This window comes from Phacochoerus africanus, chromosome 5, assembly GCF_016906955.1.
Source record: "Phacochoerus africanus isolate WHEZ1 chromosome 5, ROS_Pafr_v1, whole genome shotgun sequence".
Classification (NCBI taxonomy): domain Eukaryota; kingdom Metazoa; phylum Chordata; class Mammalia; order Artiodactyla; family Suidae; genus Phacochoerus; species Phacochoerus africanus.
Window position 1 is genome coordinate 9,310,166 of NC_062548.1, and position 15,609 is coordinate 9,325,774.

Consider the following 15,609-nt stretch of genomic DNA (forward strand, 5'->3'; position numbering starts at 1 on the left):
TGCTAGCAGCTACCTTGCACTCTTTGAGCTGGGTTTTGAGGGAAGCCTTCCCCAAAGTGTGATGTGGGCTGAGACCCACATATTAAAGTGATCAGAAATAAGTGGTTCAAAGGAACAAATGAGCTCCAATTGTGACGCAGTGGTTAACGAATCTGACTAGGAACCATGAGGTTGCAGGTTCAGTCCCTGGCCTTGCTCAGTGGGTTAAGGGTCTGGCATTGCTGTGAGCTGTGGTGTAGGTGGCAGACGCTGCTCAGATCCCACGTTGCTGTGGCTCTGGTTTAGGCTGGCGTCTACCACTCCGATTAGACCTCTAGCCTGAGAACCTCCTTGTGCCTTGGGAGGGGCCCTAGAAAAGGCAAAAAGACAAGAAAAAGAACAAATGAGGTGTCATCAAAAACAAAGGTGGTGGAGTTCCCTGGTGGCTCAGTGGGTTAAGACTCTGGTGGTGGTACTGCTGTAGCATGGGTTGGATCCCTGGCCTGGGAACTTCAGCATGCAAAAACAACACAAAAAAGTGGTAACTGACTGAAGTCAGGGTATGAGGTGAGAAGAGTATAGAAACCCTACTTGGGCAGTGTTTTCAACTTGCCACTACCAAGTGCTTTTAAAGTTTAAGAGAACCAAAACCTTGACGTCAGGCTGCTTGCAACCTGAAACTTGACCTCATCTTAAGGGTTCCAAGAAGAGTCTTGTTAGCAAAACCACTTTATTCTGATCGTTTTAACAAATGTGCACTAGCAATCCAGGGAGCTTCCAGGTCTACGCTTCCCAGCGCCTCAGTGTCCGATGCATGAGGAAGGTGTCCTCTGAAGGGCGGGGCCGGAGTTGAAGCCGGAGAGGGGGCAAGCCTTCCAGGGTCAGGTGTGGAGATTCATAAAATAGTGTTTCTGGATCACACAAAATGGTCATGTCTGGCCCTGGCCCAGGTGGCTCCTGTTGGAATGGGCACCCAAATCGAGGTTACACTCGGGGAGGGGACAGGACCCGCGGCAGTCGGGGAGGGGCCGGGATAGGCAAACGCAAGCCAGGTCCCTCACCTTTGGAGGCGGGGCTCGGGCCTGCGGCGGCAGGAGCGCCAGTTTCTCCCGCAGCGCGGCCTTCAGAACTTGTTCCTCGGGCACCTGCAGGCTCACCAGGTCCCGAAAGAGCCGCTTGGAGCGCGGCACGTTCAACCCTGAGACCGCAGGAGTGGAGGTGAGCGGCGCGTCTCACCCCGACTCCCGCGCCCGGCCAGCCATCTGTCTGCCCCCCTCACCCTCCGCCACGCTCTCCTCCAGGCCGCAGCGGGTCTGGAATGACTTCCTCAGCTGTTCCTCCACGGCCTTCGCGGCATCGAACTGGCCCCTGGCTGCGGCCCGTGCAGCCTGCAGCTCGAGGCTCAGGGCCAGGCTGCTCTGCTGCGCGGGCGCCCCCAGGTCCTGCGACGCCGCAGGTTTCTCGTTCGGTGCGGCAGCGGCCGGCGGCGGCTCGGACCTGACCGGGGAGGGCGGCGCCAGGCGGAAGCGGACCTGGGAACAGAGCGAGGTGGTGAGGAGGTGGGCGCGAGCCGGCGGCTGGCTGGCAGCCAGGCCTCCCCCCAGCTCACCTGCCGCCCCTTGCGGGCCCCGCCCCGTCGGTCCGCCCGCCCCTTCCGCCGTCCTGGGCTGCAGTCGGGCCGCCGGTGCCCAGGGCTCTCGGACCGCGGGCTCAGGCTCAGGCTCAGGCTCAGATCCAGGCCGGGCTCCGGCACTGGGGCTCCGGGCTCCGGGGCGCGAGGTGTTGGAGGTGGCCCTGGGGCCGCCAGGGCCTCTCCCCCTTCCACCGACTCCAGCTCTGACTCCCTACAGCCCATCATCTTGGCGGGGGTCGCTGGGGGCCAAGGGTCACGAAGCGCGGCCTCACCACCTCCTCTCCCCCGCCCTTCCTGAAAACCGTTGGCCCCTTCCCCAGGCGGGAGGGGGAACAGCCCCGCCCCGCCCTGTGGGGGCTCCTAGGCGTCACTTCCGCTGCTCTGTCCACGTGACTCCCTGTCGGCTTCCGCCCGCACAACCTCGCCCCGCCTCTGGGCTGGGATCTTAAGAGTCCAAGCCTGTGGAAGCCCTACGGGTCCTCATCAAGACCAATTGTCCTCCCGATCCAGTCACCACGACTTCAGTTTGAAAGACCGCTGGAACCTGTCCCTGGACTGTCTGACGCGAGCCCTGAAGAATACAGGCTTGCATCTACTCTGATCCTTATCTGAGGCCCTGTTTCCCACTCCCAAACCTCATCCTTTTCTCTCTCAAAGAAGGGCACAGTCTTTAAGGCATAAGCCTGCTGTGGCCTCCTTTACCTGGCAAAGCAATAAAAGCTATTCTTTTCTACTTCGCCCATAACTCCACTTTTCTTTTTAGCACCAGTAAACAGAAGCCGAGTTTCGGCAACACCTGTGCAGTACCTCCAGAGCATCTCCAGGTGTCCCATCACCTCTGAACCCCAGCAGAGCTTCCCAGTTTGAGTGAGGGCCTGGCTCACTGACGCCAGCCCGTCTCCCTCCTAGGACTCTGGGCACCGTGGCTGCCAGGGCGATAAACAGATAGTCAACAGGCATGTCTGTACACCACTTTTCAGTTTGAGAGTTTTTACATCCTTTATCTTCCCAAGAAACCCTGTGGAAGATCAGAGAGAATGGATAGTGTTACCTGCGTTTTACAAAATAAAGTTTTCTAGGATCTCAATGGTGAAACTCTAAAAGCTTTCCTGCTAAAATCAGGATTGAGAAAGTATGACCATTCCCTTTACTGCTGATCTTCCTCAACTTATGATGGGGCTATGTCACATTAAAGCCATTGTAAGTTGAAAAATAGCATAAATTGAAAATTCATTTAATACACCTACTGAACATCACAGCTTAGCCTACCCTCCCTTAAATGTACTCAGAGCATTTTCATTAGCCTATAGCTGGGCAGAATCATCTAACAGAAAGCCTATTTTATAATAAAGTGTTGAATATCTCATGTAATTTACTGAATACTGTGCTGAAAGGATACGGGTACAGAATGGTTGTAAGTGTATCAGGTGGCTTACCTTCCTAATGGAGAGGCTGACTGGAAGCTGCAGCTCACTGCTTCTGCCCAACATCACGAAAGAGTATCGTACCACTTATCACAAGCCTGGGAAAAAGATCAAAATTCAGAATCCAGGAGTTCCCGTCGTGGCGCAGTGGTTAACAAATCCGACTAGGAACCATGAGGTTGCGGGTTCGGTCCCTGCCCTTGCTCAGTGGGTTAACAATCCGGCGTTGCCGTGAGCTGTGGTGTAGGTTGCAGACTCGGCTCGGATCCCGCGTTGCTGTGGCTCTGGCGTAGGCCGGTGGCTACAGCTCCGATTCGACCCCTAGCCTGGGAACCTCCACATGCCTCGGGAGCAGCCCAAGAAATAGCAACAACAACAACAAAAGACAAAAAAAAAAAAAGAATCCAAAGTATGGTTTCTACTGAATGTGTATCACATTCACACAATCACCATAAAGCCAAAAAATTCTCAGTCGAACTATTATAAACCAGACCATCTGAATTCTTTGTTTTGTGTTTGTGTATTCTGACTTTGAAAATCTATGGTTTACATGATTATATGGATAAAAAAATAATAATTTTTGGAGTTCCCCTGTAGCTCAGCAGGTTAAGGATCGACCATTGTCACTGCAGTGGCTCAGGTCTGATCCCTGGCCTCGCTCAGTAGGCTTAGGATCTGGCATTGCCAGGAGCCGTGGTACAGATTGCAGATTCAGCTCAAATAAGGTGCGGCTGTGATTGTGGTATAGACCAGCAACTACAGTTCCAATTTGACCCCTTAGGCTGGGAACTTTCATATGCTGGGGGTGCAGCCCTAAAAAGACAAAAATACACTGAGAACTATGTCTAGACACTTACATCGCAACACAACAATGGGAGGAAAAAGTATGTATACATGTATGCGTAACTTGGCCCCCATGCTGTACAGTGGGGGAAAAAAAAAGATGCCAGTCGGGGGGGGGGGGGAGTAAAATAAAATAATAAGAAAGTAAAATGAAACAGATGAACCTAAATGTAAATCTAGTTGGTGGCCTAACTGCACAGAAAGGAACTCTCCTGAATGACTTTAAAACACAGTAATTTAGCTATATGTCCCAAAGATCTGCCCTGAGGATATTGATTGCCATAGGGGAAAAAAAAAAAGCTGATGTAAAAATCTTAAATTGAATTCAGCAGTCATATAATTGGGAGTAGGAGGAAATGGATAGAACATAAATGGGAGTTCCCTGGTGGCCTAATGGCTAAAACTCAAGTGTTTTCACTGCTGTGCCCCAGGTTCAATCCCTGGTCTGGGAACTGAGATCCCACATTAAGCCGCTGGATGCCATAGCCAAAAACAAAAGAACAAAAACAAACAAATAACCCATAATTATGTTGATGTTGTCAGAACTGGAATTTTGGCATAGGAGAAAAGACATAGTGGATTATAAAATCAATAATACTACGCAAATTGCCTGTAACCTTAAACTCAGGAAGTATCTTATAAACCCATGGTGTATTTTAGCTTAAATGTAAAAAGTGTAGGAGTTCCTGTCATGGCTCAGCATGTAAGGAACCCAATTAGGATCTATGAGAATGAGAGTTGGATCCTTGGCCTTGCTCAGCGGGTTAAGGATCTGGCATTGCCATGAGTTGTAGGTCACAGACACAACTCAGACCCAGTGGCTGTGGCGTAGGCCGGCAGCTGCAGCTCCAATTCGACCCCTAGCCTGGGAACTTCCATATGCCTCAGGTGCGGCCCTAAAAAGAAAAGTATATCCTAACCCACTGAAAAGTGCTTAGAAACCATGATGGATCCAGTAAGCACCCCTGGCCTCCAGAATTTGATAGCTAATTCCATATCCCTGGGCGTTTTAAAACCTATACACAAATGTTCATAACAGCTTCATTCATACAGACAAAAACTGAAAACAACCCAACATTCTTCACCAGGTAGAGTTAAACTGTGATCCACTCATACCACAGAATTCTCCTCAGCAACCAAAAGGTGATTGTTATTGATATATGCAACAACTTGGATGAATTCACAGGTTATTATGCTGAGCCAAAAAAAAAGCCAACCGCCCAGAAATTACAAGCTGGATAGTTCCATTTATATGACATTTTAGAAATAACAAAGATTTAGAAATGGGGAGTTCCCTTCATGGCTCAGCAGTTAACAAACCCGACTAGGATCCACGAGGATGTGGATCCGATCTCTGGCCTCGCTCAGTGGGTTAAGGATCCGGCGTTGCCATGAGCTATAGCGTGGGTCACAGATGTGGCTCAGATTCTGAATTGTTGTGGCTGTGACACAGACCAGCAGCTGTAGCTCCAATTCTACCCCTAGCCTTGGAACTTCCATATGCTGCAAGGGTGGCCCTAAAAAGCAAAAAAAAAAAAAAAAAAAGATTTAGAAATGGAAGACAGGAAGTTCCCTCTATGACTCGGTGGGTTAAGGACCCAGCTCAGGTTTGATCCCTAGCCCCGGGAACTTCCACATGCCACGGGCATGGCCAACAAATAAACAAAAACAAATAAAGGTAATGCTGGGGTTGGGAAGGGGGCAGTATGTGAGCATGGGTATATATAGGATATAAGATTAGCCAAATGTGGATGATTTTTGAAGCAGGGTGATGTGTATGTACATGGGGGTTTATGAGAATATTTGCTTTTGTATATACTGGAACATTTCTATCGAAAAAAAAAAAAAACAACTTTTTTTTTTTTTAAAGAGGCTGAGGTACCCAGGAAATGCTGAAGCTGAAACTTGAAATTGTGCCCCCACCCCTACCCCAGGCCTTGGCTGTGCTGGTGGACATAAAGTTCCTACAGGAACCCAAGCCGTGAATTCAGTAAACTCGATTCCTTAGCCTTAAAAATCTAGCTACTACCTCTTCCTAGGCCTGGACAGAGGGACAAAAACAAGCCATTCTGTTTGCCAGCTTATGTTTATGGGGCTCCAGGAAGTGGAAGGTTTACCAAACAACTTTAAAGAATATGAGGAGTTCCCCTGTGGCAGAGCAGGTTAAGGACCCAGCATTGTCACTGCAGTGGCCTAGGAACTTCCACATGCTGCGGGTGCAGCCAAAAAAAAGAAAAAAGAAACAATGTGAATATGAGGATGGGTCGTTGGAGGTGAGTCCTGCCCCCAGTCTTCCTAAGATTTTTTTGGCTGGACCAGGCTGAGGCCTACAATGGCTTTTCCTCTTTAAAAAAAAAAAAAAAATCTCCACTTAAGAAGGTGCTGGTAAGAGAGGAAGACTCCTCTTTACCTTCAGAGTCTCCTTCTGACAGCACGTTCTAGGGCTATACCTTCTTCTGCAAAGATGGATTCCAAGTACACACCACACCAAACCAAGCACTGACTGGGGCAGTAGAAGGTACAAGAAGGAAACCCAAGAGGAGGGAGTCCAGGAACGGACCCCGCCCCACTCTCCTCAAAGCAAAGGAAGGAAGAACCAGAAGCTTCCCTGACCCCATTAGCTGAGACTGCCTCCTGAGGGGGCCCTGCCCGAGCCCTCATCAACTCGCTCCTCCCTCCCTTCTCCAGGCTGGCGGGGGGGGGGGGGGGGGGGGGTCCCACCTCTGCATCATCTCCCATCCAGGGAAGGGTGGGAGGGGAGAGGAAATGCTGAAGGAAGAGGGTAAGAGGCCCTGCTTTAGGCTCTTGGGTTTTGTCTTGATGGGTTAGACTCACCAGGTAGTGGCGTTCAGTTTAGTCATCTGGGACAGGCAATCCCAGATCTGGAGCCCGGTTTGGAAAAGACAAAGTGCTGGAAGGGGTCATTCAGGGTCACACCTGAGGTTCTGGGAGTTTCAGTTACAACAGCGGGTTATGAACCTGACTAGTGTCCATGAGGATCCGATTTGACCCCTAGCCCTGGAACTTCCGTATGCTGCAGCTGCAGCCCTAAAAAAACAAAACAAAACAAAACAAAAAAAAAACTCGCAAAGGTTCTGCTGGGCCAGACACTATGGGTGGGTGGGGAGTGGCTAAGGTGGGACAGAAGACAGGACAGAGTCAGAGGTCCTTCCAGGGGCCATGCTGTTGAGTAGCACTAAGATGAAGCCATTGTAGGGCTGGGACTATGGCAGCGGGCAGCTAGGAAGACCTGCCAGGGCTGAGGAAGGAAGAGCAAAGGTTCCATCCAGAGGCGCCCTCCAGTAGGGCCAAGACAAGTCAAAGAGATGAGGCAGAAACCCTCCAGCACCACCCTCTGCAAACCCCACGGACAAGAACCCCTCACTTTCCATCTCCCACTCCCAAATTGGCTGCTGCCTATGGGTCAACCCAGAGACACCGCCACACTGTGTCCCTGTCACATGGGGGGTGCTGGAAAAATGGGAGAGGCTGACCTTGCACTTCAATGGCTGTAATCCCACCTGCCAGCCACACACACATCCAGGCTCGCAGACTCACAGTTTGCTTTGCTGTCCTACCTAATCTCAGGGTTTGGCAGGATAACCCTCCCCCAAAGCAGAAAATCAGGCCTGAGCCCACCACTCATTTCTCCCAACCCCGAAGGAATGCACCGAGATCCAGATGGGAGATCCAGATCTGGCTGCAGGCCAATGCACGGACTCTGAGCCCCTCAGCCTGGCCCCTCCAGCAGCAGGAAAAGGAACAGGAGGGCCAGGAGGACACCCCTTCTGTCCGAGTCTCCAGGGATACGGCATGAGGCCGGCTTCTGGGATGAAGGAGAGGTGAGGGTAGGGAACAGGGTCGCATTTGGAAGAAGTGGTCCACAGTCTGGGTGGGGTGGAGAACGAACAAGGGGAAACTGGATGAAGCCAGAAAAACAGAAACAGATTTTTAGGGTTGGAGGTATGGAGAACTCATGGAGCTGGGTTCAGCAAAGGGAACAGTATTGAACTGAGGGCCTGATCTTGCTGAGGAGGGGATGGCCTTGACGCCAACACAGAACAGAAGTTGATGCCTGTTGGTTACGGCCTAAAAGAGTCTGGGGAGAGGCTGGTCAAAAACCACTGGAGCTATTAAAAAAAAAAAAAAAAAAGAGGTGGGGATAGAGGCCATGAGCAACTTGGGTGGGGTTAGAGCCATAAAACATATGGCCAGGAGTTCCTGTTGTGACTCCGTGGTAACAAACCCAACTAGTATCCATGAGGACCTGGGTTCGATCCCTGGCCTCGCTCAGTGGGCTAAGGATCTGGCATTGCTGTGAGCTTTGGTGTAGGTTGAAGGTGCTGCTTCGATCCTACGTTGCTGTGCTTCTTATGTAGGCTGGCAGCTGCAGCTCTGATTTGACCCCTAGCCTGGGAATTTCCATATGCCACAGGTGTGGTCCTTGAAAGCAAAAATGAAAACAAAAACAAAAAAACCTTAAGTGGCCATAAGCCTGGAGTATGGGGCCGTGGGTGGGGGAGTTTTAACTATGCAGAGGGGACATGTGATAAACTGCTGGCCTTCTCCTGGGAAACAGGTCCTGACAGATCTCCGCCTGGCAGGAAGTCAGGGCCTCAAAGAATGGAATGGGAACAGTCTGTTACTCAGTGAAGGGAGGCAGACAGGATATGCTGGGGGATCTCTAGGGTGAAGGGTGAGTCCATGGAAATCTCGAGATCAGACAGGGAGATGCCGGTGTCAGATCCTTCCACAGCCCAAGGCTGGCTGGTAGAAAAGAAGGGCCAGAATCCCCAGGACTCCATTCTCCACAGTGGCCCCAGGACCATCTGCCAAATGCTTTCCCAGTAGGAAAAGACACAGCGGGAGCAGGGGGAGGAGAAGAGGAGGAAAGCTGGAAGGGATGGGAAACAGACAGAGAAAGTTGCCAGGTAGGGGTGAGAGGTGCTCTAGGCAAAGAGGAGAAATGCAAGTCCAGGGAGCAGAGACAAGGTACTGGGAGCTGGGACATCATGGAGCAACCAAGAGGTGCTGTGGTCCCCAGCAATAACCTCAGCTGCGCAGAAACTTGAAGAGGGACCAGGGCTGGGGGTAAAGGGGAGAAGGCCTGAGAGGAAACCGAAGCTCTGAGGTCCTGCCTTGGTCCTGAGGCTGCAAGAGGTTTCCAAGATGGCAAAGAAGGAAAGACCGTCCGGAGCCCACTGGCATCCACTGCTGCTGAGGCTACGGGAGGTGGGGGAGGGGAAGGGGGAACAGGACTCTTCTCCTCAAAACTACTGGGACAGGGGGTCCCACCCTCCACAGACTACCATCCTCTCTTGTCCAGTCTGAACCAGTTCTCCAAACACATTCCCCTTATCTCAGCCTATGTCTCTGCCCCTACACTGTCCCCATCTCCCCCAAGTGCACCCAAGAGGTACCCAGGTGCAGACTGAGCCCTCTCCTAGAAACTGCAACACAAAGAGGATCGCAGAGCTTATGAGAGAACTGACCCAGCTGGTAGGTGCAGAGCCAGGACCTGACCCTGGGGCACCCGCCTCTGTGTGATGCTCTCCCAACCACCTCCCTCTGCGACCATTTGTGCTTAGGTAAGGGGGGACCATGTTCCCCAGAGCCTAGCACAAGTCCACCACAGAAAGAAAATAAATATTTGTCAGAAAAGTACTCTTGAGGTTTTAAACACCATCCCTGATTCTGACAATTTGGGATTTGATTTAAATGGTGATTTTTTATTTATTTATTTTTTTAATTTTTGGCATGTGGAAGTTCCTGGGCCAGGGGTTGAACCTGCGCCGCAGCAGTGACAACTGCCAAATCTTTAACCCACTGAGCCACCGGGGAAATCCTAAAAATGCTTTGACGTTCCTTCCATTGAGAAGCAAGGTCTATGTCCCTTTCCCTTGAATCTGAGCAGGATTTTTTTATAAGTATAGTTGATTTACAATGCACCAATTTCTGCTGTACAGCAAAGCAGCTCAGTCATACACACACACACACACACACACACACACACACAATATATATATATATATACTTTTTTTTTTTGCTTTTTAGGGCCACACCCGTGGCATATGGAGGTTCCTAGGCTAGGGGTCTAGTGAGAACTACAGCGGCCAGCCTACAGCACAGCCACAGCAACATGAGATCCAAGCTGTATCTGCAACCTACACCACAGCTCAAAGCAATGCCGGATTCTTAACCCACTGATCGAGGCCAGGGATCGAACCCGAAACCTCGTGGTTCCTATTCGGATTCGTTTCCACTGTATCACGACGGGAACTCCAGTATACACACATGTTGAGCAGGCTTCTGACTCAGGTGCACCTTCACTGAAACACCTCTGCTTCCCACAAGCCCCATCACCCCACTAGCTGGATACTGGAGCAGGAGAGAGGGCAGGTGGAGAGGGCCAGCCTGGGGGTAGCCCTGCTTCCAGTCCCCCAACGGGCCAGGCAGTCTCCTTTTATTGTGTAAAGTAAGCAGCTCTCCTGGTAACCATCACCTTTCCTCCTCTATGTGGCTGCCAGGTAGCTCAATGCTAAAGCTTCGGCCAGACTGCAGTAACTGACCTCAGCCTAGGTTTTCGCATGTTTAGTTCCTTCTAGACCTTAAAAAATGAATGTAACACCTCCATCACAGGATTGCTGGGAGGATTATAAGAAGACATTCAACTTTTTTCAGAACTTCTACGTGCCAGAGGTTGAGCTAGATGCTTGAAACAAGACCGGGTGCAGTGTTATCATCCCCGTTTCACAGATGGGGAAATACATCTGCATACAAAGAAGCCAAGGGATTTGCTCAGTCGCTTGGTAAGTAGGAAACGAAACTACACTCTAATGCTCTTTTCATAGATCTAAAAGATAATGCATGTGTGAAAGCTCCGGAGTCTACAATGGTTTCCTTCCTTCCATCTTCAGGCTCCCTCAGCCCATCTAAACATTCCTCAGCTGCAGGGACTTCTCAACTTGCACTGAGGCTATCAAATTACCCTCTCTTGATTGTGGACCAGCAGGAGTGAATTACCTTTAAAAACACCACATGCAGGACCTAGCACTCAGTAAATGTTGAGTGAATGAAAACCATACCACTCGTATTCCATTATTCATTTTAAAGCTCTTTCGCTCATCCCACAAATATGTACCGGGCACCTACTGTGAAGGTCCAGGTACAGGAGTAAGTCCTCCATGGACGTAACTATGTTCAATCCTATCCATCACGGTGTGTTTGCTGTAGGTACTACTGTGCACATTTTTAAATGAGGAGTCTAAGGCAGTGGTTCTCAAACTCCAGCAAGCATCAGAATCTCCTGGAGGGCTTGTCAACCACAGTGCTGGGCTCCACCGCAGAGTTTCTGAATGGGGCCCTAGAAATTGCATTTCTTTTTGTTTTAATTTTTAGAAATTGCATTTCCAATAAATTCCCAGGAGATGCTGCTGCTGGCCCCTGGTCCACACTTTGGAGAACCACAGCTGGTAAGGAGTGAAGCCTCTGTCTACCCCTAGGTTGGTCGGACCGCCCGGGCTCTTACCCACAACCCCTAGTGCTTCCTGACCTGAGAGCAGGGCAAGTGGCATAAAGGAGGCCTTTACGCAAGTTCTGTTTGCACAACTTGTGGAAAAATGCAGTTGCCTCTCCGGTCTTTCCTGCCCCGTCACCTGACCCCCAAGTGGGCCTGCCTGGAGAATTTGGTCCCGAGTTGGTCCTGGGACCTCTCCTCCTACTTAACTCCTTTCCTGGTTGATTCTACAACTTGTAGACTAAGTGATCGACACATGTGTGTTTGAAGGAAGGCTGGTATAATAATGTGGCCATACCATTGGTCACCAATCATGCTCAGCAGCATCAGGTTGCCATGGCAACCAGGAACCGTACTCAAGAAATTCAGGCCTGGTGTTCCTGTCAAGGCACAGCAGAAATGAATCCAACTAGGAACGGTGAAGTTGCGGGTTCGAGCCCTGGCCTCACTCAGTGAGTTAAGGATCCGGCGTTGCCATGAGCTGAGGTATAGGTCACAGACGTGGTTTGGATCTGGCGTTGCTGTGGCTGTGGTGGAGGCTGGCAGCTGTAGCTCCGATTGGACCCCTAGCCTGGGTGCAGCCCTAAAAAGATGAAGCAAAAAGGAAAAAGAAACTCAGGCCTTAGTCACTTGAATTTTAGGAAGCCTAGGCTGCTAGCAGAGCCCTAGGCATCAGGACCTAGCCCCATCCCCACAAGCTACTCCCCACACACACAATGTCAGTCCTTCAACCTGAGAAAAAAACCCAAACACCCAGCTCATTTCCTGCTGGCCTCCCAGGCTAAGGAAAGGCTGCTACCCCGGCAACAAACGGCTGAGGCTGGGTTGGTTCTGGGCTGCAGGAACAGAGGGGGCTGCAGGCGAGGATTGGGTGGCCCAGCAGAAAGTGAACTTGGCGGAGAAAGAGGCCTTTGACACCAGTCACCAGTGTACTATGACCACAGCATTGAGATTACATTGGCAGTCCCAGGTCCAAAGTCTGCTCCTGGGACGCAGCGGAGCAGGAGGGACTCACATCCCACAGAGGACTGTGCCTGGGGCCAGAAGTCAGGGGATTCCACCCACTTCACAGTGACACCATCTTTTTCCTCTTTGGGGCCTCAGTCTCATTATCTATAAAATGGGGAGAGGGCTTGGAGAGGCTATACCAGCTGATCTCTGCACAGCATCTGTTCCAGGCTGTACATCCCCACCCCTAACATCATACACACACACTCTTTTGCCACAATCCAAGGATTGGTCCCCTCTCCTGCAGCCAGCCCCTTCCTTCCTCCCTCCTGCCCAGGATTCCAGCATCCCCCCCATCTCCATCACCCAAGGCAGCCCCCCCAACCAGCCTCACTCCCAGCATCAGCAGCAGCTCAGGATGAGCTAGGTAGAGAGCATGCCCACTATACCCAGGCCTACCACGCACCACAGGAAGCAGCAGAACTCCTGATGCAGCGCAAAAGTGGCAGGTCTGGAAGACGCTGGAAATGAGCTACTCCTTGGCCATAAAGAAAACCCTAGAAGCATAAAGTGAGTGCATTGAGAACTGGAAGGATGAAGCAGGTCACATCCCCTGCCAGGAACATGTTCTGTGCTAGGGGGAAGAGGAAGAAACACAGGGAGATGGCTACAGGGTCAGCAGAGCAGCGCAGAAGGCTACTTTGCGCAAATGAGAAAACTGTGCCCCTTCCTCAAAGCTCTTTACTGCCATCTGATGGAAAATTCCCTTAATGGTTCTATATATCTGTCGACTGTGGAGCTGTGCAGTGCACAACCTACACAATGTGAGGGGTGGCCATGAGGGATGCGGGGGAGCTCTGAGAGAAAAGGGGGGAACCCCTGGGTGGGGAAGGCAGTGGTCCCTGAACACCCATTCCCACTCTAATATCACTAACTGCCGGCGTTACCAAACTCCTTGAACCACAGTTTACTGATTTGGGAAGTGGGGTGATGCCCTAGGGACCTAAGGGACGGCCTGCCCTTAGGACCAAATAAGAGGTCGATGCAAAGCCCGCTGGCCATGACCTAACGCCCTAATGGTGTGGCAACCAGGACAGCAGCTGACACAGAGAGGGAAAGGGGAGTGAGAGGCCGGCTGCTCCAGGCCACCGGACATGGTTTCACTAGCTTGTTGAAAAGTTGTTTTAACTAGAAATGAACTGTCCTGTGAAACTGATAACACCAATGGCCCTGTCACCACGGTAGGTGACCCTAAATGTTTAAAGGTACAGGGTAGGGGTTCTCCGTCAGCTAATCCTCCACTGGTTAACGCCGTCGGGGCTGACGGGCTCACGAAGGGAAGCCTGTCTGGAGACACCGCCCCGCCTTCCCCGCAATCCTGAAGCCGTGCAGAGAGAGGCCCAAGGCGGCGCCGCGGGTTGTGTCAGGGTCCAGGCGGCGCTGCGCCCCCTGGCGCTCAGGACCGGGAGGTGACAGGTCGTCCAGAGCCACCCCCGCCCCCCTCATCGTTCCCACCCAGCACTTAGGGTCCTTGAACCAGGGCTCTTCGTCCAGCACCCACCGAACGTGGAGCGACTTCGAACTCGACCGGGAGCGGGAGAAACTTCGGACTCGACCGGAGGCGGGGGCGGGGGAGACGTCGCCTCTCAGAGGCCACGCCCCTTTCGGGCGGAGTGCGCGGGCTCGGCTCGTGGGATGACGTCACTGGGCGCGTAGGGCACGCCCTTCCTTCCTTCCTTGCGTACTCCTCCTCCCCAGCCCTCGGTGATTTTAGGGTAAAGTCCAAATTCGTCCCTCCTCCAGTTTTAGGTCCCCTCCTCCACCCACGGGGAGCCCTCAGCTCCCTGGACTGGAACCTTCTACAACCCGAAGTGCTTTCCACGACCTTCCCTCGGGACAGTCTCTAGTGCAGGGGCCCCTACCAAACTCATTGCCAGTGAAAAAGTAGATTCTCAGGTCCCACCTCAATCCTAGCTTTGTCACCAGGAATCTATAGTTTTTAACAAGCTTCCAGGTGATTCTGTTGTCTCCTAGGCTTCGGAATCTGATTGCCTGCATTCCCAAAGTGGTTCTCAAACTGCAGTGGGCTTGTTAAAGCAGGGTGCTGGGTGACTGCCCTCAGAGTTTCAGGATTCAGGGCGTCTGGGGTGGGATCCGAGAGTTTCTATTTTTACCTGTCTCCAGGGATGCTGATGTGGCTGGTCCAGGACCACGCTCAGAGAACCACTTCTTTTTTTTCTTAAATTTTAAAAATTAAATTTTATTGGCGTATAGTTGATTCACAGTGTTGTGGACAACCACTGCTTTAATGATACATTTAGAAGAGTTTTCACCTGTTGCCAATTCACTGTGTCCCAAGCCTTGTGCAAGGCACTTCACATTCATACAGTGGTGTGAAATAAATATTTACCATATTCTCCAGATAGGGAAAGGGAGATTCAGACATGGCAACTCACTTGCTCAAGGTCACACAGCCAGGCAGGGCAGGATTTGACCCAGGTCTTTCGGAATCCAAAGGTTGGGCTGGTTGGGCCTCCTGTGCACACTGCTAGTTATCCCCTCCAAGGGCTTGTGTGGTCTCTAGAAGTCAACTAGGCACTTTCCAGAAGCCTGAGAAGGTGCAAGATGGGCTTTGAAGTCCTCCCTCCCTCATTCCCCTGGGTTCAGGGGACTGGCTTTGTTGGGTACCAGTTTCTCTACCCTGGGTGTTCATGGAGACAGTACAGAGAAGCCTAATCCTCATGTAGTCCTGACCCCTCATTCCCTCACGTCCACACTCTTTGGCACAGAAGGCCCCTTGACTTCTCTCTGATTGGCTCCAGAATGAGTTTCCTGAATGGATCACAGGGGACTAGGAGAAGGGAGGACACTTGGGTGCTGCAAGAAGAGCAGGAGGGAGGCAGGGCCACCGGGTCCTGCGAGGAGAAAGGAGAGGTGATGCCGCACAGGTGCCCTGCTGCCTGGTCAGTGCAGTGCTGCCTGGAGGTTCTGCCCAGAGAGCTCCCCGGGGGGGAGTCTGTCCTTAGGGATGGGCTCACATAGGTCAAGCCACAGCTCCTGGCAGGGTGGAGAGTTGAGCAGCACATCCGAGCGGGCCCTCAGGTGAAGGATAGTGTGGTGAGGAAAATAACAAAGCTAGGTGGGCTGCTAGGGATGAGGACTCCTACCTGTGACTTCCTAGTCCTGTCGCCCTCAAACTTCCGTGGAGTGGGCCTGATGCAGGGGTCAGCAGCCCCTCGGGAGAGTGTTCATTCTCCTCTGCCTCT

At 51.7% G+C, this 15,609-nt stretch overlaps 1 protein-coding gene across 3 annotated transcripts; it reads right to left on the bottom strand.

Annotated features, from left to right (window-relative positions):
• Positions 1-690: 690 nt before the first annotated feature.
• On the bottom strand, positions 691-13,997 carry PPP1R35 (protein phosphatase 1 regulatory subunit 35). Of its 3 annotated transcripts, XM_047779686.1 has the most exons (7): positions 13,905-13,997; positions 12,810-12,900; positions 3,049-3,134; positions 2,420-2,630; positions 1,259-1,511; positions 1,041-1,177; positions 691-936 (listed from the first exon to the last, which is right to left on the bottom strand). In XM_047779686.1, the coding sequence occupies exons 4-7, from the start codon at positions 2,570-2,572 to the stop codon at positions 763-765; spliced, it is 717 nt and encodes a 238-aa protein (XP_047635642.1). In that variant the 5' UTR covers positions 2,573-2,630; positions 3,049-3,134; positions 12,810-12,900; positions 13,905-13,997; the 3' UTR covers positions 691-762. The 3 variants fall into 3 exon arrangements, with proteins under 3 accessions (XP_047635642.1, XP_047635643.1, XP_047635641.1); XM_047779687.1 differs by lacking the exons at positions 12,810-12,900; positions 13,905-13,997 and adding an exon at positions 11,694-11,825; XM_047779685.1 differs by lacking the exons at positions 2,420-2,630; positions 3,049-3,134; positions 12,810-12,900; positions 13,905-13,997 and adding an exon at positions 1,589-2,277.
• Between the last annotated feature and the right edge of the window lie 1,612 nt (positions 13,998-15,609).

What these genes read in the sequence shown, in the direction of transcription:
- PPP1R35 (XM_047779685.1), bottom strand. Translation starts at nt 1,837, where the DNA reads ATGATGGGCTGTAGGGAGTCAGAGCTGGAGTCGGTGGAAGGGGGAGAG. An exon ending in GGGCCCGCAAGGGGCGGCAG is followed by an intron (nt 1,512 to 1,588) that starts GTGAGCTGGGGG and finishes CTCTGTTCCCAG; the next exon opens with GTCCGCTTCCGCCTGGCGCC. An exon ending in CCCGAGCCCCGCCTCCAAAG is followed by an intron (nt 937 to 1,040) that starts GTGAGGGACCTG and finishes CCATTCCAACAG; the next exon opens with GAGCCACCTGGGCCAGGGCC.